Source organism: Heliangelus exortis, chromosome 3 (genome assembly GCF_036169615.1).
Source record: "Heliangelus exortis chromosome 3, bHelExo1.hap1, whole genome shotgun sequence".
NCBI classification, from domain to species: Eukaryota; Metazoa; Chordata; class Aves; order Apodiformes; family Trochilidae; genus Heliangelus; species Heliangelus exortis.
Window position 1 is genome coordinate 54,738,253 of NC_092424.1, and position 27,236 is coordinate 54,765,488.

The following is a 27,236-nucleotide window of genomic DNA, read 5'->3' on the forward strand; positions in this document are numbered from 1 at the left end:
CTCCAACACTTCTGCTGTAGTAAAAATGTATTAACCTCAAGAGAACAAATGAAAGCATTAGAAAGCTGCACAGCAGCCTTGCTGTTAAGCTTAGCCAGTAAAACAGAAAGCTGTAATATAAACCAGCTGAAAGGTCTACTTTACTTATAAGCATTTAAATAAAAACAATACCCCAGCAGATTAGGACAGAATCAAAATACAGATACTGCCCATAATAAGCTCACAATCTAAAATAGGTTTCATAGTGAGCCTGTTCTCAGTCTCAAAGAAGATGGAAAATAATTCAGAAGACACATTATACCGTTCTCTTCTGAAGCTGAATGCTTTATAAACAGTTAGAATGCTGTGAGGCTTTCAGTACATCTGGAAAAATCTGCAGAAACTCCTGACTTCAGGCAAATCACCATCCCTCTTTGTGCTGCAAGGCAAGTACAAAGGGCACAGCACAGAATCTGCTGGTACCGCACTGATCAGCCACATCAACTACAAATCACTGACTTCTCAGCACATCAAAACGATGCAAAGAAATGGGACAGGCAGCAGTTTGCAATAGCAGTGGAAATAGATGGTGGCTCCAAACTGGATACTATTTAGGAGAAACCTTACTGTGTAAATGGATGGTGGTAAGAAAGGGCTCTGGTTTTGATCCAGCAAAGCACTTAAACACAGGCTGGAGGTCAACAGAACCAGTTGCATGCTTATACGTAAGAACACCAGCACAATACACGTATACAGCCACATTATAATTGCTGCTAGAAAAATGTTTAAAATATGTTTCCACCAAAAAAAAAGAAACCCTTTACATAATTCTCAGAACCCTTCTGAACCTGCAATCAGATAGAGCAACCTGAAAGACTTCTCCCAGGGAAAATCTCCCCCCTACATTTTCATGTGGGTGAAAAGTGCTATTGCTATTGTTGCTTTTGACTGGGCTGGCTGACAATTTTCTGTCATAAAAGCTCTTTTTCAGTAGAAGACTTGAATTTTGTTTAAATGAAAAGTTTCATGGCTGTTACTTGTCTTGCACACATCTGTGCCTACGTTCAAGTCCCCTCTTCTTCTAACTCCACTATTTTGGTTTGGAAGCTTGCTGTGATGCCCTCAGGGAGAGCCACAGCCCAGCTGTAACTCATACTCCTCCTTCATGGGACAGGATTACTAACTGCATCATGTGTTCATTTTCACAGGGATCTGATAAACCTCTTGTACTAAATACTGCTCCAAATCAGCCCTATTTATTAAGTATTGCCCTACTTTGAATGAACACAATTTTCTTAATGTCGGAAGAAATTACCATATTTATTTTATGCCCGTATGTTCTCCAGCACTGCATAAGGTTTCAGGAAGGCTACTAAAAGACAAATCTGGAATCTGAATGTATTTTAATTTAAGAACTGAGATACCCGAGAGCTTGTTACCAACCACTGGTCTAAATACTTATTTATGTGATGGCTTGTTTTATTTCTGAAAGGTCTGCTGTTACAAGGTTCCTTCACTTGGGAAGAAGGGAAGCTGAATGTGAAATCCATGCTGCAAATTCTGGGTTTTCAAAATATTTATTCTTGTGATCATCTGATGTAGTAGGGACAGTTAATACCAAGTTAATGGACATTTTGTGGCAAAGTTATTATTGTAACTCTAGCAGTCTTGCAATGTTTTCAAACAGTCCTCTTCTGTGTGCTTCAAATACAAAACATGCCAAAATGTACAAGCTACACAGGAGTATACTCCAGAAAGCTGAAGGGACTGAAGGGCTTTGAAAGACTGTCAGAAGACTGAAAACACAAGACTTATGTAAGCTGGCCAATGCACTTATATTGTCCAGTCATTAAAATGCTGCTTGTGTTCAAATTATATTTGGCTGTTTTCTTTCAGGTCACCATCTGAATTCAGAATCCAGATCAGGACCTAACGAACAGCTTCCTATAATCTACCTGAATTTCAGTCTCAGACTAGTGATAAACTCGTCTGCTATATGCCTGATGATGGACATTTTCCAGCGTGTACTTAGCATCACAGTAAGCCATCAACAAGCTCAGGAACAAGCTCAACAAGCTCCATTTACGAGGAATTACAATTTTTAAACTTTTTTTTTTTCAGCTAAAACAACTGTTAACAGTCTTTCAAGATGCCTTCATGGTCTCATACTTTGAGACCTAGTAATCTTGTCTAATTAGCCAGAGTAGTGGATATTTCCAGCAGAAAGCTGCAGCAATAGCAACGTAGTTTTGCTTTGGGGCAAATCATATGTTTTGATTTCAGAAGTTCACCTTTTTGCCTGCTGATTCTTTAGCAGTTCTCTGGGTCATTTTGTTGCCAGCATTCACATCTGAGTTGGGACTACGGCCTCTGATGTGCTTGGTGTTGTGCACAGGCTGATTAAACAGCAAAGTCATCTGTCTGCTCTTGGGGATGGTTGCAGAGAGCAGAACCAGAGCTTGGTGGGAAGCTGGCTGAAAACACCCCTGGCATGCTCTTCAGTAGCTCTGCTACGTACGAAGGCAGAACTACCAAGACCAAGATCAAAAGACCAAGCCAAGCACCCCCATGCACATGCACCCACCTCGACTGGCACTGCCTCTGCAGTACTCACCAGCTTCTCGATTTGCACCGTGACTTGTTGGCTTGGGCGGTGGGAGAGGAGGCTGCTTAGCAGAAGCCTTTCCCTTTTTTTTAGCATGAGGTGCTTCGTTACTCTTATGGCTGCTGGTGGTTGAAGCAGTAATAGCATTTTTTGGTGGTAGCAGAGGTTTTTTAGATTTAGGCTTAGGCTTGGGCGGTGGTGGAGCATGGGATGCCGGTATTTCTGGGCAGTGCTCAGAAGTGCTCTCTATGGATAAGAAAGTGAACAGAAGCCAACTGACACAGACATATTCCACACTCAACAGCAAGGCTGACAACAATGACTCCGTTGCTGCTTGACCTCTTGGGAATCAGGAGAGACTTCTTCATCTTCTTCCTCTTACTGAATTATTTTCTCAGAAAAAAAAGTTACCATCCTTCTAATGGAAGATTTTTCGTCTGGCACTTCTCACAGTCTCAACTGTTCCAGACCTACAAAGATCATCCTTACCACTCAGTATCCCCCACTTGACTGCCAGCTGCAAACTAGCCATAGGAAATGCCATTTATTCCTCTAACAAACTCACTCACTTTCTTTCCAACCCTCTGAGATCAACAGGCTAGAAAAATCAGATTCATGTAAATCTGGATGTGAACAGGGGCAGCCTCTCAGTCACAAATTCAAATTAGACTATGCAGATGAAATTTTTTATCAAAGTCACCCATTCTCGTCAGTTGCAGACTGCTTTCTCATAGCAACATTATTTTGGGCATCTTCTCCAGGGTACTACTGCTCCTCAGAAAAAGACAAAGCTACATCAAATAGGATATTATTTGCCATAGGAATGTTCTCCTTTTCTGCAAGTTCTCCAGGTACCATTAGAAGACTGCATTTTCAAGACTCAGTAGTTCCTTAGTCAACAGAAATTTGGGCTGTATCTGCATCATGTCATGCACTAGTGATGGCTCTGTAGAATAAAAGAGTACTGAGGAGCCAGTGTCCACAACATGCATTTCAGGAGACTTGACTTTGGACTAGCTTCAGGCTATTTCTGTAGATTGCGTGCCCCGCAGTGATGGGAGCACAAGTTCCTCAATACATCTTTTGGCTTAGTTTCATGTAAAGGTAATCTGGGTTGTGTGTTTTGCAAACAAAAGAAGAAGAAGTGGAGATGACCAGGAAATTAACTTCAAAAGCATAAACTTAATGCCATCAGTATGTTAACGTAGATGAGCCATTTACAGTTAATATAAAATTTTGAAGTATAGTTGCTATGGTTGTAAGACTACCTGTTTCTAGATGGGAACAGCTAAAGTTTATTTATTTAATAATGTCAACTCTTTGCCCACTCTGTCTCCAGACAGTCCTCCCAAGCCAAAGGGTATTATAAAAGCAAGAACATATATAAAGAATCACATGGGCTTTCTTTGCATGTTACTAAAAACTACAGCAGCTGGGCAAGAAAGGGACCAAGAAAATACTGCAAGGATTTCTAACAGTCTCTTCTACCACTCGAGAGGAAACCAATTCATTTCTTGCAATAACTTCTTATTACAGTCTCACTCTTACACACATTAAATGACTGTTTCTGGATATTCTATCTGTTCCTTGCCCTCTTCCTTCCCATGTAAAAGATTCCCAAGAGATAAGCAGCACCTTCTCATTTTAAAATTAGTAGATGAAAAACAAATAATGTGTTGGATAACAATGACATTTTTCATCTCAGCAACAAAGAGTTTTCAATCTCTAGCTTGATGCTTGTTAACATGAGCCTAATGCATCACCTGCAGTTACTAAAAGCAATGGGCACACACATCTCTTCACAAACAGAAGAAATTAATGTTAACTGTCCAGTGTTTTCCTCCTTTATTTCCAGCTCATTATAGACTAATATGATTTTTCTAATGCTTTGCAAGAACCATTGCACAGCAAGCTTTTACAGCTTTCACACAGATTATTTTGAGCACAGATTCTTGTACTGCTGCTTTGTTTTCCAGAGCAAAGAAAGAACTCAGTACCACAGAAAGACTTAGGAAGAAGAAAGAAACATACATCTTTGTTACATTTGGCTCTCCTTTTTTATAGCAAAAAGCATCTCCTGTGACATTCAACCTACCTTCATTCAAAGTTGAACAACTGATTTAATTCTGAAAAGCAGGACATCTAAAAATTTCAATTCCATTAATAAAAAACATTGCAAGATAAGATTTTGTATTTTGAAGCTCGCAAAGGACATGATGATCAGAAAGAACTTTTAGTGTAAACAGTTCTTTCATATACCTTTTATTTATGGGCTCAGCATGCTAAAATTTGATTCATGAATAAGAAGGAATTTAAAATGTCTGTACTTAAGCAACATTACTGTGTTTTCTCTCCAGTCATATTAGAGAAAATACTAGAAAGAGAACGATAATCTAGCAAGAAGAAATACACCATTCACCATATTCTAAACTAACACAGTGCAATTATGCAATAGATTCTTAGTCAATCTAAATTACACTGTATAACTGATTAAGTAATGTATTAGACTTTATCTTCTGATTCAAGAAAAAAGGTACAGAATATAAGGCTAAAGCTTTACTTAGCTGCAAAGAAACATATCTTAGTGACAACCAATTAATAATTTCCTAATTTTCCTCAGAAAAATAAGTAAAAACTACAAATGAAAATCAAACATTGAACAGTTCACTCATATCAAAATTCTTGCTTGCAGACTTCAGCTGTGATTAGAACTGGCAATTTAGAAAGCATTACTTTTAACTGGAATACCTTGCCATCACTGGCATATCACCTTGATCTAGGACAGCTCTTTCCATACTGTTACAGTACCTGATACCAAATCTGGCAGATGCTTTCTATGTAGCAGCATCCTATCTGCTCAGATTGCTACAACTCCCATTGAGTTTTGGCCGCCCCTTAATTACATACATATCCTTTTATTGGCCTTGACCAATGAATCTTCTTTTTGCTCATAGCCAGCAGTGGTACAGATGATCACCTTTGACCATAATGTCCCTTTTGGTGTTGTACTAGCTTTGTTGATTGCATCTTTGTTAGAGTCACCTTTTTTATCCTATCAGATACAAACTTGACTGTCCTCAGTTTCAGTCTGCTCTTGCCCAAACTATTGTTTCACCTTTACTCTTGAGACACAGATTTCCAGTTCCTACCAGACCAGTCCATCATATCAACTTTTGCCAGTAACAAGGCAAGTTTTGAAGCAGATGCTTTTAATAGCTTTTCTTCTGCTGCCCCTCAAAGCTTTGTGAGCATTCACTGCTTCTCCTCCCTCCAGTTCCTCTCTGCTGTGATGCCAAAGCTGACAGGTTTTAGACCACAAGCATTATCCTGGTCTGGTCACCTCTTGTTTTTCAGTGCCTTAATCAGTATCTCCTCTTTTACTGCAAGCCCCATTGAACTTTTTTTGTGTGTGTGTGTTTGCCTGAATTTAAGAAACTACAATAAATTTTTGGTATATACTTAGGGTAGTAATACTAGGGGTACCCCTACTAGGGGTAGGGTAGTAATACAAATAACTAATAACAACAATGGTGGCTTGATCCGGAATGGTGACAGCAATGGTCTGATGTCTGTAAATGGCTCAAGACAAAACTATGTTGTAATTGTATCTCCCTAACATGATGCTGCTTGAATAGAGACCCTTGGTCTTAATTCCTGCTCTTTCTTTTGCATCTTTTGCCAAAACAAGGAGGCATCTGAATCAGTTCAGACCCATCTAGTAGTTCAAGCCAGTACCCCAGGTACCTCAGTAGCAGCTGCAATGTCTTTTCCTTGCTGCTGTTTTTCTTAATGTAGACATCTGTTCATGACAAACTGACCTTTAACAAAAGGTCTCCAAAAGACCATCAGATAGGAATATCTTTTATTCACTGCTCCCTTGATCAAGACATCTGCTTTTAAAGCAATCTGCCTATAAATTACTCTGTAAATAGGAAAGCAAAGGAAATGTTAATGTCTCATTAGGCATTTGGATCAATATGTTTATGTTTAGAATACATTTTCCAAAGGCCAGATTTTAAAGAAAGCTCACTTTAAGATCAGATTTTCTCGTTCCCAGAAATTGTGATTGGGGTCAGACTCTTCAGCAAGCTGCGTTCTCATGTAAAGATCTAAATGATGGTCAAGGTTACAAAGTACTCAGTATACTACAGCAGTTGTGGGGACTCATTTAAGAAGAATTTATCTATCTTTATTTTTGTGAACTTCTAAGGAACTGGAGGCAAAAGCCATGATTTTGTCATATAGCACTGGTGTTTTTGTTTCTACAGCTAGAGCAATGATATGAAGGGAAAATCAGTAGCACTGCAGCACAAGCATCCAATCTACATCAACTGCAAAGCACTCTTCTCCTGGAGGACAAACACGACTCAGTGGAGTAACAATACATAAAATGGAAGTTGGAAATAGTATATTCTTTTGCAGGATGACTCCCTGCAAAATGAAACCCAGTAAGAGTTTTGAGAATTATGAGTTTCCTTTCCTACCTATGCAGAGAGCTATGTTTTGATTAATCAAAATCCAGGAAGTTGTCATTTAGAAACATAGGAAATGGGGCAAGACAGGGTATCTTTTCTCTCTTTTTTGGACTCGCTGAGTGTGCTGATGGAGGTGGACAACTCACACGAAGTCTTTCATAAACTTCAGGTTTAACCAGCTCCATTTTATGTTCCTGCTATTGCTACTAAAATTCTGTTCAAGAAAAGACTCATTCTAATTGTTAGAAAGCTTCTTTTAATTTCCAGTCTAAATGTATTTCAAGCCACTCTATCGCTTTCTACTTGTGCCAGCACTGCCCTTTAGCCACGTTCTCTCTGGCTATATACCAACTTGTTACATTCATCAAATGCACTCAGGCTCTGGTTTGCTAGGCTGAACAAGAACAGCTGCCTCATGATGCTTTCTGCAGCTCTCACTGCAGTTTTCAATTTATTTTTCTTGAAGATGGATGAGCATATCTGTCTGTCTGCTGACTTCCAGATCTTACTTACTCTATGATTTCAACATCACCATGTGAAAGAGGTCTTGGAACAGATACAGTATAGAAAGCAGGAGAGGAGAAAGGAGCAGGTGTAACGTCTGACCTAAAGCAATTACATTGAGATATTCTGCATTCGTTCCAAGATAAAAAAACAAAAAACCAAAGAAAACCACACTGACTGTCATTTTACATTCCTACCTGCCTAACTTTTGCTTAAAAAAGTAAGCTGTTAAATCAAGACAGCATACCTAAAACACCTGTGCTGTCAGCTGCATACTTTTACTATCTCTTGGTCAATGGGAGACTTGGAAAGTGAAAGGCATGTAGGCTTCTACATTCCCTTATCCTTTCTGTATAGATATGCTCAAATACTTCAATGGTCAGTTCATTGAAATAATGTCTACAGTCTTATTTCTGGGTATCTTTTCTATAAAAGAAAAAAAGAAGCATAGCAGCTTTATAAATCAGGAGCTTCCCTATGCCACTCAACCCTGTGGGTGAAAGCCCACGCATCTCACATCAGCCCAGTGGCACGAGCAGCCTGGCTGACTTGGTGGACAGGCTCTGCCCAAACACAGCTCTATCTAGAGTAGCTTTCCTTTTTAAGAAGATTTGGATTCAGTCTCATTTACATAGTTCAGGTGATGAATCAAAGACATACTATTCTTAGAAGCACTGGTTTTAGCCAGCAAGTAACTCAGCTGGAGTGAGAGATTCTTTGGGAGTCAGGCAAAACCCCCCCCGTCTTTAATGTATGGTGCTCATAACATTGATGGGCAGAGCTCAGGAGCGTAGGAAGCCAGCTAGGTACAAGAGCAAAGAAAGTCTGCCTTGTCTCTCAGAGTGAGTAATTTGCAGTATAAGCATTCTGAGATAAAGCAGGCTCTTGTCTGAGACACTGGAAGATGAGGGTTGCTATCTTAAATTCAACATGTTTTGTTCCACTTTGGGGAAATAAAGCATAGTCCTCTGAGAAAAGAAACCTAGAAAATTTGACTTTGGAGAACATTTCTTGGTAGACAAATTAAAGCATTGGCCAGCAAAGATGCATGCTCATAAGACCAACCTTCTTTTTTTTTTTTTTTTTTTTTTTGGTTTTGTTATCCATGAGAAAAAGAAAATACTAAATTTAACGGCAGACTTAATGGAGAGCAGACATAATATAGAGGAAAGAACACCTGAAGCCAACATACTAAGACCTGGAACCGTTTCCAGCACACATTAGCTATGCTGTAGGGGAAAAAAAAATATGTGCATGTATTTTATTAATTCATTTGGAGACAAGACTACAAATTGTTTCTTTCATGGAAAGACAGGAGAAAACCTATAAAGATCAGTCTGCTGACACAGGAACTCCCCATGTCCCCCACAACACCCAAAATAAAGCTCTGGCTGGCTGCAAGGCTATTATTTGTCAAAGCAGCATCTAACACACCTGACTGATTTTATGCAAAAAGAAACTTATTACTTCTATCCAGGCATTATCTTGCTATTGGTTACAGAGCATTTCACTCTTTTGAGCCTAAGCTAACAACAAAATGTGGAAACATCTGCCAGAATCATAAAAAGATTTGCTTTGCTACGATAAAAATGAGTGAGACCTAAGTTCACAAACTGAACTCCAAAACAAACTCAGGTTTTCTAGTGCATCTGTGTTCCAGAGCCACCCTAGGAGGGTGCAAAAGAGAAAGCCCCTCCAACACAATACCAGATTTCACAATGTGCAGCACGTGTGCTGTGCCAGCACGCATTGTACCTACATCTCTAAAGGTGAGCAGAAACAACTTTGACTCATACTCTACTGATGCGACTTTTGGTCTTCTCCAACACTGCTGCAGAGGTGAGGAGGTAGAGAGACTTCTTGGATCCCCTTTGCGGTGCTCACACCACACCTGGAATGCTGGGGTCTGCTAGGGCTACTGCAGACAAATGCCACAGGTCAGGAGCCCTGGCACTAGGGCATAGTTTGCTGTCCAGACAAGCAGGGTGTGCTTTGACATGCTGCCTGTCTATTCACTGCTCTGTACCCCTTCCAGGGTGCTCACAAAGAAAAGCTACAGTTCAATGCTTTATTTTCAGCAAAAGATGCTATTGACTTTTCTTAGTCAAAATAAAACAAAACAAAAGGATTAAAAACTCAACTCAGCATAAACATAACATAACATAAATAAATGATCTAGGAAAAAGATTTCTCTGATCTCTTACCTGCAAAGCTTTATCCATCAATTACCTGTTTTATGTAAAACTGTCAGCTTCTTATTATCTTGCCTTAAAGAAGAAATTTCATTTTAAACACCCCGCTCAGATGACTGACATCCCATCATTACTACAACAGTTGCACTACTAAATTGCCAAAGGGAATTTTTTAACCTAATAAGAATAGCACCTGTGAGCTGACAGGCAACAGATGGGTACACTGGCTGGCATCACAGGGAACAGCTTTCAGGGGTCATCTTGTTCACTGGCTTCTGCTTAACTCATTTTTACATGGTATGGCTGAGCCTATCGCTTGCCCTGTTGATACTCTGTTTCCGTGGCTCGTGCTGAAACAATTTTTTTTCCTTTAACTTCTGTTAACTCCTAACATATTCCACATTCTACCACGTTACTGCCAACTCTTACCACATTATCATGATGTCCTTGTATCACTTGTGCCTTTTTAAGCTTCCAGCTTGAGCAGTCGTTAATATATTTACATGACAAGGGCATTTTCAAGACCATCTTGAACAAGAGAGCAAGCAAAGACCACCACCATCTTATGAAAACTTTTGAAAATAACCTCTTGACTTTCAGGGGATGAGATGAATTTTTTGGAAACACTTCCATTCAGCTGGAATTGGAACTGCAGTACACTGTGCTACTAAACAACAGGAATTAATCCTGTCTTTAGGTCTTTAGCATGGAAAGTGGCTTCCTTCAAGATCCACACATAAGAGCTCATGACTTTAAAAAGCCTAGCATTAGCCTCACTAAAGATGAACTCCTTGCATCCATTGCTCCTGGTCCAGCCAGCATTCACTCCACCTCAGTTCTCATGATGGGAGGCTATGAGCTAAAGCATCAGCATGCTTGATGCTGATGCTTCATGTCTGAGCAGGAGACTGTGAGCTAGGTATTCCTGCTTCAGCTCTCATTTTGATTCTCTGTGAGCACGAACAAACCTCCACTGTGTGGGTGTTCCTTGCACTGAAAGTGGGTCTAATGCATATCCACTGCATCTGTCAGAAAAAAACCACGATTTATGTCAGGTGAGGTGCATCTGTGAGGTGTGGTGGGTCTTACTCTTCCAACTGACTGGCTCCCTTTCTTGCTTAACCTGTTAAAAAGTAAAGAGTAAGTGAAATGTATTCACAATGACTATGCAGTGAGCTGTACTGGATTTGCACTGTGTTAACACCATTGCTGATGGATAGAATTGGTCCTTAACAGCCCTATGGGCAGACTACCCTCTGCAATAAATCTGTCTTGTTTCTTTTCAGGGGACTCAAGATGTTTACATGAAGAAGAATTTCATGCTTAGATGTAAGAGGAAGGCTATACTCAAAATGTTTTGCACCTTCTATATGGTCATATTGATATTATTATGAAGCTTGGAATGACAAGTTTGCTCGTATTTTGTTTCTCTTCTCCATCCTCCATATATGTCTCATTTTCTGAGAGGGGCTGGAGTGGCAACAATGTACTTTTCTGTACTGAGTCTACTCCTGTACAGCAGTATTTCTTCCTGTAAGATATACACAATATACAGGGGGTACAGAATGCATTAACATCTTCAAAATAGATACTGAACTGTTTCTTCTTCATTGGAGTTCTACATTCTGCAGTCAGCTAGAGGGTATTTCAATATAGTTAGAAATGTGTATTTCTGAAAAAAACCCTGAACCTTAGGAAAACTTCCAAAACCTGACAGTTCCAAAAGTCTGTATTTAGGAATGAATAAAATAATAAGTAGTCTGCTCTAACCCCAAAGTTAACCTGAACCATTTTAATGCAGTTTTCTATGGTTTTTAAGTATTCTTTTCTCTTGACCCAATACACATCTGGTTCTAGTTGGCACCAAAAGACAGACATATTTAAATGACATGAAAATAGGCTAATCTTGTATTTCTGTCTTCCTGGGAGACAGGAAGTACTAGAAATCTCATAAGAAAGGCACTTCTCCTTGAACATCCAGCCACTTTTTACATAATCAAGTGATTTACATAGCTCAGAGAAGAATTCAAATTTTTGTGTTAGCTGAACTGACCCTCTCAATCTCCAGAGGTTCATTCATCACTAGGTAGGGGCTACAAAAAGGTACTGGAAAGGCTGCTCAGTTTAACAGCCAGCCATGAAGTTCTTGATCTTTTGTATCCTTGCTCTTTCCTCGAGGAAAATCTAATCATGAAATAGTATTTAAGAACACTTTTTGATGGGAAAAAGAAGTGATGCATTACTCAAGATGCTAGAGAAAGAAAATAAATCTTGTGATTCTGCCTTAATCTTTATTTTTCCCTTACTCAGTCAAACTCCTATTACCAAGGTAGATCTGATGAAGGTAACAAAATTAATATGGAATTTGGGATTTGAAATGTAATTAACACTTAGCAATAGCTAGTGCAATTCATCTAGAGAAAACACTGTAGTCCTAATGTACATTTTCCACAAATGACCTAGGTTGAGTTTGTGGCAGTGATATAGCCCTCTGAAGTATAGTATTTCTGAAGAGCTGGGCTGCAAGTGTTTAAGATTTAATGAAAACCAATGGGAATGAGCTGCTGAAGTTACTTTCACAATGATACATGATTTTTAAGTGGCTTAAACACTTCAAAACATTCAATCCATGAGTCACTTCTGCAATAATACTGCAAACTGATGCATATACACTTAGGGTCTTCTTTGACAAAAGGAAATCCTGAAATCAAAGTTTGCACATGGCTACAAGACACACTGAATTTAGAAACTGATCATCTCTTCACACATTTTCATGCTCAGACCATGCTTTTCTTTATGACCTTACTATATCCATAGTAAAATGCATGCCTACCAGTGATGAAATACTGATGGTTCACAAGCTTTATCTTCTCAGCAGGTTCTGCTGGCATCCTTGTGGCACAACAGAACTCACATCATGTATTGGTGCTAACAGAAGAACATGTTAATATTTTAAGTAGGTGAAAAACAATCTGTGAACAATGTGTTCATTTACCTTTTTGATCTTCTTTTTTTCCTTCCAATGCTGATGCTTTCTCTGGTAATGTACCATTATCTCCACTGGCTTTTACCATATTTTCTTCCTGTATGGCTTCTTCACCAATGGCTATGGTGTGTCCATTTGAGGTTTCAAAATTTACTGTTACATCACCATCTGAAATGAAAATTAAAAAGCTATTGTCTAATTTAACTGCTTCTTTAGCATCTACTCACAACACACAGAATCTCTCTGCTTTCAAGTTTCCATGGAAGAAAAGCAGAAAGACTTACTGAAATGTCAAACATCAAGCTGCAGCTCTGCTCTGAAAAGTAACACTGTAAAGGAACTCTATAGGCTTCCACGGTCTTTTCAGGTGGACATCTCCACCTTGCAGTAGCAAGCCTGGAACTGCACATCGATTTTAGGTCCAGCTTCAAGCCTGTACACAGCAGCATCCCATTCTCTTCTTCCCTGCATCTTGGTGTACGCAGCAAAGAAATGTGTGTACAGACCACAGTTAAGCTGCAACGTTTTTTCAACGGGCCCCAAATCTGGACAATTAGGGGACAGAGTTGCAGGACTAGTGTGGTGCATCCTAATAGGTAAATCAGCTAGGAATCCAGAGACAAGTTCTCAGAACATGCATGCCCAGTTGATAAATAAAACAGGTCACAGGTCTGATGGTATTTTACTCACCTTCCCAGGCTACCTCAGATGGGAAGGTAAACCCCCCTCAGAGGGGTTTTTTTCAATACTGAAAAAACTTCTTTTAACATTATGTTCCTGAAAGATGCCACATACTCTTGCTGGCTTACAGCTTTCTCTGTTTATTTATTGATTTCTGTTCTCCGTTCCATAGATTTTGAAATGGCTGCTGATCTTCTTCTTCAGTCATTTCTAAGGCTTGATATCTTTATGTTGCTCACACCCCACCAGCAGTTGACATGGATGATTGCTTTCCTTCTGCAGGATTCTCCTGCTGTCCACCCAAAAAATGATGCAAATCTACCTGATGTCTCTTCTGGTTCTTCTAATTGTTTCTTCATTAATTGTTGAAAATCCGTTCTCTTCTCCTCCTCCTCTTCCTTGCTGTGTGCTTTCAGACCTGGGTGTTTGGCCGTTCCCTGGTTTCAACACAATTATACAGCCTCTTTTTTTGATTTTGTTCTCACTCACAGACTGACTTCAACCTGATGTGAAAAAACTGCATTTTGCCTTCTTAACCTTGTCTCATTCACTACAGCTGACAGTTGCACAAGGCCTCCTTCTTACCTTACCATAGCATCCAGTTTCTTCAGTTCCTTTTTTCCAGATGTTCATAACCCCATTCTTTCCCCTCTGCCTCACGTGGCATTCCCTGTTCTGCAAACACCTCTTGCCTCCACGTGGCACTTGGCCCTTTCTACTTCTTTCTTCTTCATCCCAAGTGAAAGAGTCACTTCTTCACATTTCTTACCTCTCACATTTGAAGACTCCATGTGATTTCCCCATCTGGCTTTCATGTCCATAGTCTTCCCTTCTAAATGCCTTCACTAGCTTAACCACTGTATCTTCTGTCTCTTTTTTTAGCACCTTCAAGTAAATCCTGTATTTTTCATATTGCTCCTTAAAAAAACTACAATTTTCATCAGACAGGGAGCAAAGCATGATGAAGACAGATGGGGCTGATAGACTTCTTAAGACAGGAGGAAGGAGTAAAAATTACTCTTTGTTACATCCTTTTCTCACTTCGATCAGTCTCTGTAAGGGATGCAAAGTCCCGTTGCCTTTTAAGAGTGGAACAGAGGGTCAAGGGCACTGATGACCAAAACATACACACTTTTAGTACAAATTATGGTATTTATGTTCAGACTGTTAGTCATCAACCTGAAATATCAATGCATTTCATGAAATGTTAGTCTAAATGCCACTTACAACGATCAATGAACAAAGTCAAAGCTCCCCAGTAAAGCATGGAGCAAACAAATTCACAGATGGACAAACTGAGGTATGGTGACTTTGCATTTCTTCTTTTAAGTCTAAGACTTAAAATCTAAGACTTAAAAAAAAATTCAGAAGCCAGCTATGCTGAATGTCATAGCCTGGCAACTAGCAAAACACTGTAAAGACAAGTGACTTCACATGTCAACAAATAAGCCCTTCTAAATATCAATGCATATGTTACTAAACATACTCAATGATACTTTTGTGATTCTTCAGCTCAGGCAGAGTAACACAAGCTCTAGGCAAAAAATATTTTTTGGAAATAATGGAACGCTTAGACTCCTTGATAAAATGATTAATGGTTTATTTATAAGCTACATAAAATTATTTCAGTCTCCTGTCTTTTATTTGCTCTTGATTTATAGAAAATCAAGAGTATTAAAAAGGGTATCAGTAGAAACATAATCAGATGTAGCACAGAGGTGTCAGCCATCAATTATTCATGCTTTTTTTAAACATAAATTCTGGTTAATACCAGTTACTAAATCTTACAGCATTTTGAAACAAATGGTGTCTCACCACAGTTTTATGTTTGTACTATTTATGAATGTGGTCTGTGGGATCTGTATGATCCCAGCACTGGTACTTTTAGATAGTGTAATGGCAGCTATTGATTTTCTTGGGGTCTCAAAGCCTCTAATTTTTCTGCTCGAATTTCTCATATTATACTCCAGTTGTTTAGACAGCAGACCTTGGCTCAAAAAATAGGTTAATCATTAAAAAAAAAAAAAAAAAAAAAAATCTGGCAAACAGTAAGTAGGAACCACAGGGAGAAAAATCCTTGAGGAAGGAGCTGGAAGATGTACCTATGCCAGGAGCAGTTACAGAACACAAATCTCAAGTAAATTCTCACATTCCTCAGCTTTGTCTCCTCATACCTATTTATACTATACAGAAACAAGCAATAGTGGCTTTACCATCCATTATTAGCACTTAGGAGCTAAATTCTAGGTAACATGTTATCACCTTGCTCAGGCATTTCCTTCAGCACTCCCCGTCTTATCAGCTCCTCTCTGCTTTGTCTTGTCGAAATCTTCCTTTCCAACACTAAAGAAAAAGCACAGTTAAGAATAGATTTATTCTTGTACTGCTGCTGCTGATGTAGAAAAACATTTTATTTTAAAGAAACCCTGAGAAATCTTGTTTCCTCTGATTCTGCAGGAGAAGTGGTCTGATTTTCACACTCAGATCATCCCACAATTTCAGGCACAGAAGAGAAGATCTGTCTGATCCAGTGCCTTCAGCTGAGCAAAGCTCCCTGAAGCTTCATTTACAGTCAATGGAAAGAGGTTCCTCAAGAGTGAAATAGAACTTACCCTAGCATAGGCATTTAATACTTAAGAGAACCTCTTTACTATTGACAGGAATGAGTAGCTCAGCTGGTGATACCTCCATCTGCTTTGTAGATATTTTGAGTTGGGAAGCAACTCCTTCTCAGAGCAAGCAACTCAAAGAGTAGCCTTTATGACATACAAACTGTTTTAAAGGAAAAAAACCAAGCCTTAAACAGAAGCTATACAGTTGTGTCATACAAGGGAACATCATTCTCATCCAGGGTGGTTGGCTTTCACGGAAAAAAAATGCAGCATCTTAGTTTTAGCTTAAAAAAACACTGCCTACAACAACAACAAAAAAACCAAAAACAAAACAAAAGACTGTGACATGAAACATTTTAATTACTATGTTTATTTCCCATGGGAAAAATGCTAAGTAGTTTTACAGGGAAAAGCATTTACAGATGGCAAAATAGAATAACTCCCCACTCCACACCCAAACCAACACAATTTTGGTCAGTGGTCTGGAAGGCTGTTGTAATGATTTGTAGAACCATGGTGCACAGTCCATAAAATGTGAGTATCACTTGTGAAAGCCTGTCTTCACTTTCAGGAGAACTTAATCTCCCATCCTAATTCTGTTTACATACAGGCATTAAAACCCATGTGATGTTTGGAGCTCAATCTGAGGGAATGTGGAGCAAAGTCATGGTAGCCTTCATCCTGTTAATGCTATGGGGCAGAATTACTTATCTCCTCAACTAATTGAAACACTCTGGCAATCCAATTAATCTCTAGGGCCAGACTAATTGATGTATGCAGATTAAATATTGCAGGAGTATTCTCAATCTCACTTGTGCCAGCCCAGTTGGAGCGAGCAAGCATACGGTGAAAAGATGTCTCCTGTGAAGGCATAAAGAGAGGCAGCTTGGTTGGCTCTTCTGAGAAATTTACCCTCCAGACATAGCAGCTGACAACATTTTTCCCCTCAGCAGGTAACCCCAGCTGCTGACTCAGAACCAGGCTGGCTGAAGGCATCAGGAGCCTGAACTGAAGGTGTTGCTGCTCATGGCTTCCCACTCCCCTTCTCTGGCAGGGAAGACGATGGCTGAACAGAAGATGAAGCAGATTCTATGCTTTTCAAACACAGAGCAAGACTTATTTCTCACGCTGTGAAGTGAGGGGATTCAACAAGCATTCCACACGAGCTACATTTCCCTACCAAAAAAGCACCAAGTCCTGGCAGAAGAACTGGGGGCAGTAACCATGCTGACTGGCCCCATTAAAGCTACATATGCCCGTGAGATCAACAGATCATGAATGCACACGGTACAGCCACAAGAATATCTGAGTCTGTGTTTGTACACTCAGGTATTTGGTGGAATCTGTCTATTAAAGGTCAAAACTTCATGGCATTCAGATCACATCTGGCAATATAAAGGAACCCCTGTGAGTGTGGCTGCAGACACTCACAGTAATCCACCCTCCGTGGGGAGAGTGTGGCAGCCTGAACTCAGATCAGGTTAGACAGCCTTGGGTCCCAATCCTAAATTATGCAGGAGCTCTTAGAATTTTTCCCCATTATTTTTTTAAGCTATGATCCTTGCAACTTCATGACACACATGTTACTGGCATGGCAAACATGGTATGCCCTATTCTTGAAAAGAGTTTTTCATGTAGGTGAATGTATAGATTCTCTTACTATTACTTCAGCTTTACAACAATTATCTACTTCCTATTATTTTTTCTCTCTGCTTCCTTTTTACATCTGTCTCCTTGGGGACAGTGGAATGAGATGATATCTCACATGTTTATTTGCAGGACTTAATCCAATACCACTTGAAAACAATGATGATCTTTCCCTCAATTTCAAGAACATTGACTAAGACCCTTCATCAATGTCTCTCTAGTTTTCAGGATGGTGTATTTTTTCGGTTCTACAACACTGAATTAACAACTGCACTGAATTAATTATCATGGAAAATGTCAATTGGCATTAAAAGACATTAACCCCTTACACTTTCACTGGAAGACTTCCAAGCATTTTATTAGCATTACACAGGTTTCGTAACATCCCTTGGACGTAATTATCTCCGTTTCACAGATTAGAAAATACATTAATAGGTAAGAAGCTTAAGTCCCAATCCTCCATCAATCTAAAATGCTAGCCATGAGCAATGTTTTTATATAAACTGATTAAGCTCAGTTGATTCAGCTGAAAAGCTAATATATTTAAAGTATTATTTGGCCCATGAAAAGAACATTAGAAATGCTAGTATTCACTATGAGTGTCATAATTTTAATTTCTACAATGAAAAAGGCAGAATTTTAATTCAAATCAAAGTGAACAATATTACTTTCCTTTTGTATAAGAGGATGAGTAAGCTGTCCACTTATGAACCTATATTGGGTCCTGCTTAGCTAAGGTGGACTCATCATTACAATTTATTGTTTGCTACAGACTTTGGACTATGCAATAAAATTCATATTTACACAGTCAAGTATTTCAGTTATCACAGTCCAACTGCACTGAGCTTTAAGGGTCTCAGCCAAAACAATTAAATTTGGCAACTGTCACATTTCAATAAATTCTTAAAATAAGAGAGTTACAGAGTCAAGTATTCAGAAGGCAGGAAATTTTTGAATGACAGTGGATGGGTGTGTAGACGGTAGAGCTTTTATTTGCTTTTTTTATATTCTAATTTTGCCACCCCTACCCCATTCATGATACAGACTGCACTATGTTCAATAAGCCATTCCTATGCCTAAATTTTTAACCTTACCTTCTAATTTAACCAGATCTCATTAGAGGAACAACTTAAACCTTAATTTGAATAGAAAACTCTTCAGTTTTCCCAAATGTCACCTCAGCAACTGAGTGAACCAGGCACATGTTTTTCTCCTTGACACCTATGTGAGATATGCAAAGGTCTTATCATCACTACAGAGATGGGCAATTTATGGCACACTACCAAAGATGCTGCATTTGTGAAGTGCTTAATTTGAGGTACCTTTTCAGATGAAATTTCCTACACTGAAATTGTGATCAAACAAACAACACAAAGCATAGGAATTGCCTATTTACAGCTCAAAATACATACACAGCAGAAGCAAAGCTATTAATATTGGCTATCTGCTGCTGAGTTTATGAACAGACAACTGCAGAAACAGTTATCATCTGTCACCTCAGATGGGTGTCACTATTTGCCACCTTAGAAATAGTTCAGTCTCCTGAGTTCAGTACAAGGAGAGGACTGCAGTTTGGTGCTTCCACTACTGTCCCACCTGGCAGGGTCTCTCCACTCACCACCTCTGCCATAACTTCATCATCTGGGTCTTTCTCCTTCACTTGAAGAAGTTTAAACTTCTTATCTTTGGTTTGCAGCCCTACCTCTCAAGGAGAACTTGCCACAAGATGCTACCCATTCTCTTCTCTCATAAGAACATCTTTGTCTCTGTTCCTGCTGGTCACTGTTTCTGCAATTTCTCATCTTACAAATTATTATCTATTCCTCACTCAGGAGTGTGTAACTAGTACTATCCTGGAACAAATTTATGATAAATACTGTTAGCTGTACCATCATAGTGTGGACATCCCTAAGCTGATCTTATTACTACAAATCTTATCTGTTATATGTGTATATAATAATGTGTGTGTGCATATATTTATGTGATTAGATATGTTAACATATGTGTGTGATGTATGACATATAGATATATATGTGTATGTACAAAATTGTGAATATATAACATTTCAACATCAACATATTGTTAACAACATTAAGCAATAGTAAAATGGAAATAAGAATTTCTCCATCTGTATACATGTATATATTGAGATCAAACAGACACACAAATCAGTCCTGACTGTGAGTGTAATTGGTTATCAACCCATGGCTGCTGCGAAGGACTGAGGTGAGGTTTGCTCCACTTTCAGACATCAATAGAATCATAGAATAATTTGGATTGGAAGGGACTGCTAAAGGTAAAGAATTCCTGCAGTGAGCAGAGACACCTTAAACTAGACCAGGTTGCTTGGAGCCCTGTCCAACCTGACCTTCCAAGGATGAAGCATCTACCACCTCTCTGAGCAATCTGTTCCAGTGTTTCACCATCCTTGTTGTATAATATTTCCTCCTTATACCCAGTCTGAATCTTCCCTCTTTTATTTTAAAACCATTACCCCTTGTCCTATAATCACAGGCCCTGCTAAAAAGTCTGTCCCCACCCTTCTTCTAAGTACTTCTTCAGGTACTGAAAGGCTGCTCTAACACCTCCCTGGAGCCTTCTCCAGGCTGAACAAGCCCACCTCTCTCTGCTGCCTTCACAGGAGAGCTCCTCCAACCTCCTGATCATCTTCATGCCCCTCCTCTGGGCAGCTCCATGGCCTTCCCGTGCTGTCTCCAGAGCCAGACACAGAACTCCAGGAGCTGTCTCACCAGAGCAAAGTAAAGGAGCAGAATCACCTCCCTTGCCCTGAGGACCATAAGCATGCTCCTGCAGACTCAAAAAAATCCCACGTCAAAATCCTTCCCCTACTGCAGTCAAACCAAAGCTTGCCCTAATTTTAGGTGTAATTGTCAGCACGTGTGTGAATTTATGACACTCTATGCAGCCCTCATTTACTTGAGTACAACTTACTTGTCCAAGGGATCCCACAAATATTTGCATTTTTAGTCAAAAGCAAATAACAGTAACACTAATCATAAGGACAGCTACCTCAAAAAGCAGTTTCAATCCCTCCCTACCTTCTCAAAAGAGACTGCTTACTGGTATTCAGCAGCTAGAAACCACAGGCAGTCTTTAAAATCCATTCTCTGACTTGAGTGCTCTGAGATTCTGGATATTCTTCAATCTTTAGTTGTGCTCTTCCAAGAGAAGCTTGAGAGAATTCAGATTTTTACTTTTTCTCTGACCAAGTAATAGCTAAAATTGCTTTTTGCTCCCTGTTTGTGTATACTCTCGCAGCGGAGCTTTGAAGTGGCATCTGCTTTGTGCCAAGATACAAACTGCTGCCTTCTTTTCCTTCACAGCAAAACATTGCAGAGGGGAGAAATGCCATTTTCTGTTTGTTTTTACTTAATTTTGAAAGCCCTCTAGGCAGAAAGTATCCAACCAGTGCCCAGAGAACAGATTTTATGAGATAGAGCACAGAAAATATGTTACTAAAGGAAAAAAATCCAAACCTCCATTCCCATAAATACTTCCACATCTAGTCTTCCTTTTTTAATGTTTGTGGCATTCACTGTTTGTGAACATCTTTTGGTTGCTAGCACAAGAGAGTCACATGAGATTTTGTCAAAGCACTGCATGGCACATGCCCTGGCAAAGCTGTAGCAAGAACCTATTTCAAAAGCCTATTGAAAAGCCAGATAAAGCAGTAAGAGATCTTTCCAATAGCCTGCATTCTGTCTTAGAAGGAACTCTTTCTTCAGCTGCATACAGATTTATCAAGTTGTAGCCTTCATAAAGAGAATAGGCAGTAAATGTGACAATCATCATACTGTGTCCCATGGTCTCAAGCCAGGAAATGGGCTTCCTGCACGTAAGATGCACGCATACTTTAGTACATACACATACCCTGTTCTGCAATGTAAATACATTTCTGATTAAGTAGTCTGAGGAAAAGGATTTCCTGTAGGATTTTTATTTTGTATGGATGTTTTTCCATTTCTTTCCAAAGTTCAATAAGCAAGTTTCTTCTGCTGTGTCAGTCAGCATGGAGCCAAGGGCAACTCTCTAAGTAAATGGATCTTCTTGGTCTCCACTGGTCCTGGGTCTGTTTCCTCAAGAAATACAGGGATAACATTTTTTAATTACCCTCTCTCCTGACGTCTAAGGTAGGATGAATGCAATCCAAACTAGGTTTTATTCCAAATTCCAGCCTCGCAAGAAACACATACACAAATGTGTATTCCATACATATCTTCCATACATAGAGTTAAAAAAAAATTATCTGTCTATAGCTCAGGGGCTTCCTGACAGCATATAAAGATATGCTTTCACTGCAAGCTAACCTGATTTACCCAGAAAAGCTACAGATTATTCATGATGCAGCTGGGGCCAGCATCCTGTCTGTTTTTTGAGATTTCTGGGGACACAAACTCTTATGGTTAGGGCTGCAGAACAGTACAATTTACTCCTACTAGTCCTGATAGAGAAATATCTGGGGAGGTCGTCTGCACATCTGGCCAAGACTGAGGAGGAAGTGCAGGAGGACACTGGAAGTCAACACATAAATTACTACCTCTGCTTCAATCCTACGAACAGCAGGTACTGTGCTACCAGAATGAGTGAAAGGTGTGTCTAGTCCACAACAGGCCACTAACACAGCTCAGAAAGTACAGCCAGGCTTGGGAGAAAACATCTATCTCTTACAAAGATAGGAAGGTAAACAGCAATAACCCCTAAGCAAGACTATACACTACATTTGCCTTGAATATGTACTCCATATCTTCTATCTTCACTCTGTGATTAGTCAATACTTACATATACTCTCTCAACATAAAAATTCTGGGAACTATTCTTGTGCCACTTTCATAAAGTCAAATATCTGAATTCGTAGGTTACATTTTAAAGAGACACAAGGTAAAGCTCTCATGTGAAATTTAGAGGGAGAATAATTTGGAAACCCTTAATTTACTTTTAGAACTCTTATAACTCATATAATGCATATTTACTTTATTTTTATTTCCCCAGCTTAGAGAACCAGTCTTGCCTGTTCTTTTGAGGTCAATGTCAAAATTTTCAGATATCACATAACATTTGAAGTTTCACTTTAAGGGGGAAAAAATTTAAAAAAAGATTAAATATTGCCATGGTTGACGAATTGCAAATAAACTGGGACACAGGAATACATGCTGATACACTGAACGTTATACAAGTTTGAATACAACACAGGTTTTGAAAACCTGAAATTGAATTGCTATGTCACTACATTTGTATAATTCCACCCAAATAAATAAAATGTTACAGTGTAGCAAGATGGACAAACCCACAGGATCTATAGGCTATACTTATTTCTCAACACCATCTTTGTTGTTCTTCTTCCAATTTGTGGTTCAAATTCCTCTAACTTTTATGCATTTCTGTTTGCACACTGGTGCTCTCCATTTTCAAGAGAAGGCTGATCACAAAATAAAGCTTTAATTTTGAAAAAAAAAACCCAAAAGAGGTCTGTATTAATCTTTTGGATTCCAGACCTGAAAGGCAGTGCTGCAAAACAACAGCTGAAATTCAAAAAATCAGGTTGTCTAAATTTTAAGAAGTCATCCAAAGGAGTGGCTTTGGTTTTTTGCCCTCCTTCAGCATGCTTTATTGATAGTAATTACAATACTAGGACACAAATCCAAGTGGCAACCTTTGCAGAAACTAAAAACTTATTTTTGCTGTGTTATGCAGGACTTGTTTTTAGCTAGATCAGGCTTGTGATCTGCTCATCACAAAACAGACACAGATAAGAGAACTAGGATGACAAATTATCACCTGAAAATCAGTTTTGAGGTAGTTAAGATGGACACTGCTTCCCAATAATTACCTCTTTTTTAAGAGTAATATATATACAGCTATGCACTGGGAGCACAGAGTGGCAATGAGACTCAGAACGTAAAACATTACACAAACTCTGCTGTAATATAATAGTACCTTAACTCAGATGGTCTAGGTGTATAAATGCAGCAAGGTTCAGGGAGAGAAATAACTCTTAATCACCAACTAGTGTAGCTATACAGCCCTTGAAAAAGGTTATTTTTTACTCCAAGTATCTATTGGTATCTAGAGCATAATTTTAAAGCTTGATTTCCATTACAATTTTGAAATTATTTGTTTTCTGTCCATCACACCTACTGTTAGGTAACTCCATTTTTCAGGTGCTCACTTTAAGAGAAATTGTCCTGAAAAACTCCATTTGAAGTCAGTGCCAATGGGAACCATGGGTTTTCCACAACCCTGAAAGGGCTTTAGGGACCACAACATAATAAACAAGACAGAAAAATTAAGTACAAGCAAGGAATGAAGTAGGAGCTTTTGGAAATGCTGACCTTAATTTCTTTGTGTCTAATTTCCTCCTTTTGTAAAAGAAATATGAACACATGCTTAACCTTGGCATTACAAGAACTGCTGTGTCATGGTTGTAAGACTACACTGAGGCCCTCTAAAAAAAGACAGTACAACATAAGACCTACTGTATGTAACATGAATCTATCAGATACTAATTTGTAAGAAACAACTGCAAAATGACACACACATTATTATTCAATAGCATAATAATTTAACAAATGCTAATATGTTGTGACAGTTTGGGGAATCTCTGTATAAACATCTTATGAACAGAGATTATTCTGAATTCACTGCATATAAAATCACGTAACAGTCCAACAGTAGCTGCAGAATATTCAGGAATAATTAACTAGAAATAAATTTGCTCTAGCAATATGACAGAAGTACTAAGGAAGCTGAAGAAAACTGGAAACAATGAAGCATGTATCAGAGAGGGGACGTTTTTTGACTGCAGCACAGGAAGAAATTGTGAGTGTTTTGTTGCAGGGTACCTGAGAAAATTTTTAAAAATGAGAGACTGAGAGAAGGACTTGGAGATTTCAGAATCCTTGTCTAAAGATTTAGTTGGTACCTGGAATAAAGAAAACCCAACAGAAGATGGCTTTTTTCCTTTTGTATAAATAAAGTATGTAAATAAACTCAAATTGTTCCTTGCTGCAATTTTCAGGGGTCACTACCAGTTTAAAAAGTCAAGCAGTGTACTCCTAAGAGTTCAGGAGAGCCTAGAGAGGACACTTTAGGAGATTAGTATTGGTTTTATTGCCTAGAGTAACCTGTGAGAGTAAATAGAGGGCTTGCACAGTGGGAATGAATCTGATGACCTCATACATTCCCCCTGGACTCTGATTAGGATCAGTTTAGAAAAGCGCAACATCAAATGCCTGAATCCCAAAACAGAAGTTTGGGATTTTTCTGAAGAAATCTTGGCCAGAGCTGTAACACACAGAGACACAGACATATATGCAGGGTGGCATTCAGTTCCCTAAATGTGGGTGTCTACAGCCACTTGAGATGCCCCAGGGCATTTGAGATGATTGCATGGGGGTGGCAAATACAATGCAGAACCTCCCAGGAGAGCATCTCAGGTGGCACCAAGCAACTGTGTTTAGCTAACTGAGCCCCAGCCTTCAGTCCTCTTTTCCAGAAGAAACATACTTAAATCACACCAATTTATTTCAGACCATTCTTCAAGCCTTGCCAACAGGGGAGAGAAGAGGCAGAGAAGCCTATGTGGAGGCAGTAGTTGTAGAGCTGATACTTTTCTTCTGCTGGGCACAGCCACATCTACTTCTTTCCTCTGAACAGAACAATACTCTGTCCCCATGAAGGCAATGTTTGTTTCACCATCCAAGTCACTGACTATTAGAAGAACATAGAGACATTTAAAACATATTTGAGGATATGTAATATCCTCAGAGCCTAGTGTTTCTTAGTTAAAAAAAAGACCACTGTCAATACCAAAAGAACATTATACAAAGTGAATATCAAACAAATGAATTGTATAATTTTGGTGACAGGTTCAGGATAGAAGATGAACTAAGTTAGGTTTTTCCTCATCAAGGATCGAACAGTAGTTCTTGCCATCTAATAAGTTCTAAGAGCTTTTCAAATATTACTCTGCACAGCCATCACAGTGTTTTCTACTACTTGCCACCAAGGGGCCACAGACATACCTGCTGACGTTTCCCTGAATTTGTCACTTGTCTTCTTCTTCCGCCATTTCCAAGGTTTAAAGATTTTGCCAATGGTGGAGAGTTTTCCCTTCCTCTTGAAGGGGGGAGTTTGGGATCCTGGGGCTGGTCCATCTGAGTTAGCGATTGAAGCCTTATCCAAACCATCAACTGTATAAAGAAGAAAAGAAAAGCAAAGGTAAATGAAGGATGGAAAAAAAAAACAAATGGCACCATACAGATGAACTTCTCTATCGGACTGCAGAAGGCTGCATGTCCATATTTCTCCTGTTCCAGAAGGCAGCCAAAGGGCTTCGGATTGCAGGCTGTGGTCACACAAGCCAGTCCCCACCTAAGCTAGCCCTGGGCATCACTGCTGCTCAGCACCTCAGCTGCAGCAGCCCAGCACCCACAGCTTGCATCTGGCACTCTGTATGTTTCTACAGTTGTTCAGCACCACTGCAGAATTTCTTTCAACACATATTCGGGTGACTTTTTCCTTATCTTTGCTGAAGCTGAATAACTAGCTGTCATCATACAGAAAACGAAACCCCTGCAGTATAAAAACATAAAGCTATTTCTTTAGAGCAAAACGAATTCTATCTTAAATAAGCCCTACAGTTAACTGTTCTGGCAGCTGAGTGGAAATAGGTCTGTTTGATATCCCTGGTAATGAGTCATGCACAGCACAGCCTGACCTAAGTCAGGCTTCTTATTAACAAAATATATTTAACAATACGCTTTTGAGCTGCAGCCAAAATTTAAAGAAGGATTACTTCTCAGCAAAAACATATTGAGTGATGTGAAACCAATATTTATTATTGATTGCCGTAATGTCAAGTTTTGTGAGCCAAATTAAGACACATTCCACAACATGCATCCAGTTAATATACTTCTCCCAGAAACCTCCCTGAGAAGTCTACTATTATCTATTTCAGAACTGAAGTTTCTTAGAGCCTTCTGTTCATGATCCTACAAACACTTCAAATGTGCTTAATTTTATTCATGTGAGCAGCTTCACCGAAGCATTTCCTTACGTACATAAAATTAATCACAGGATTAAATGTTTGCAGCATAAGGGCTCTGCAATTGCTTTCATTCATCTAAACATTCTAATTATAACCAATTCGGAAGAGAGTTGATGCCACTGTCAACAGTAATAATGATAATCATAGATCATTAAATCAAAAAGTTCTATTCAAAGAAGGAAATATCACTGTTCCCATTTTACAGATGGAAAATATGAAGAGCAAAATTGTTAAATGCTTAATTTTATGTTTGCCAAATGGCTTCCTGAATCCTGGTCCTGTGTCCTAGCTGCTAAAGAGATACATATTCAGACACATAACATCATGGTGCAATCTTATTATTCTGTTTCTCAGACAAATGGCATTTAATGAGTCCTATATTTGTCCTTGACTTTAGATTGATCCAGGATGCTAAAAAAAAAAAAAAAAATCTTTTCTGCGAGAAAGCTGATGTAATGCAATCAGTGTCCAAGAAACTTTACTTCCAG

The 27,236-nt window shown here is 39.1% G+C and overlaps 1 protein-coding gene across 6 annotated transcripts in view; it reads right to left on the reverse strand.

Annotated features, from left to right (window-relative positions):
- The window catches only part of PHACTR2 (phosphatase and actin regulator 2), a 143,702-nt gene that overhangs the window by 23,321 nt on the left and 93,145 nt on the right, over positions 1–27,236 (reverse strand). For 2 of the 6 annotated variants that reach the window (XM_071740695.1, XM_071740699.1), the window contains exons 2-5: positions 25,724–25,891; positions 15,685–15,765; positions 12,751–12,909; positions 2,594–2,830 (exon numbers count right to left, since the gene is read on the reverse strand). In XM_071740695.1, the coding sequence (XP_071596796.1) occupies positions 2,594–2,830; positions 12,751–12,909; positions 15,685–15,765; positions 25,724–25,891 (645 nt within the window). The remainder of the gene's footprint in view (positions 1–2,593; positions 2,831–12,750; positions 12,910–15,684; positions 15,766–25,723; positions 25,892–27,236) is intronic. The other 4 variants (XM_071740697.1, XM_071740700.1, XM_071740696.1 and 1 more) reach the window with 3 other exon arrangements.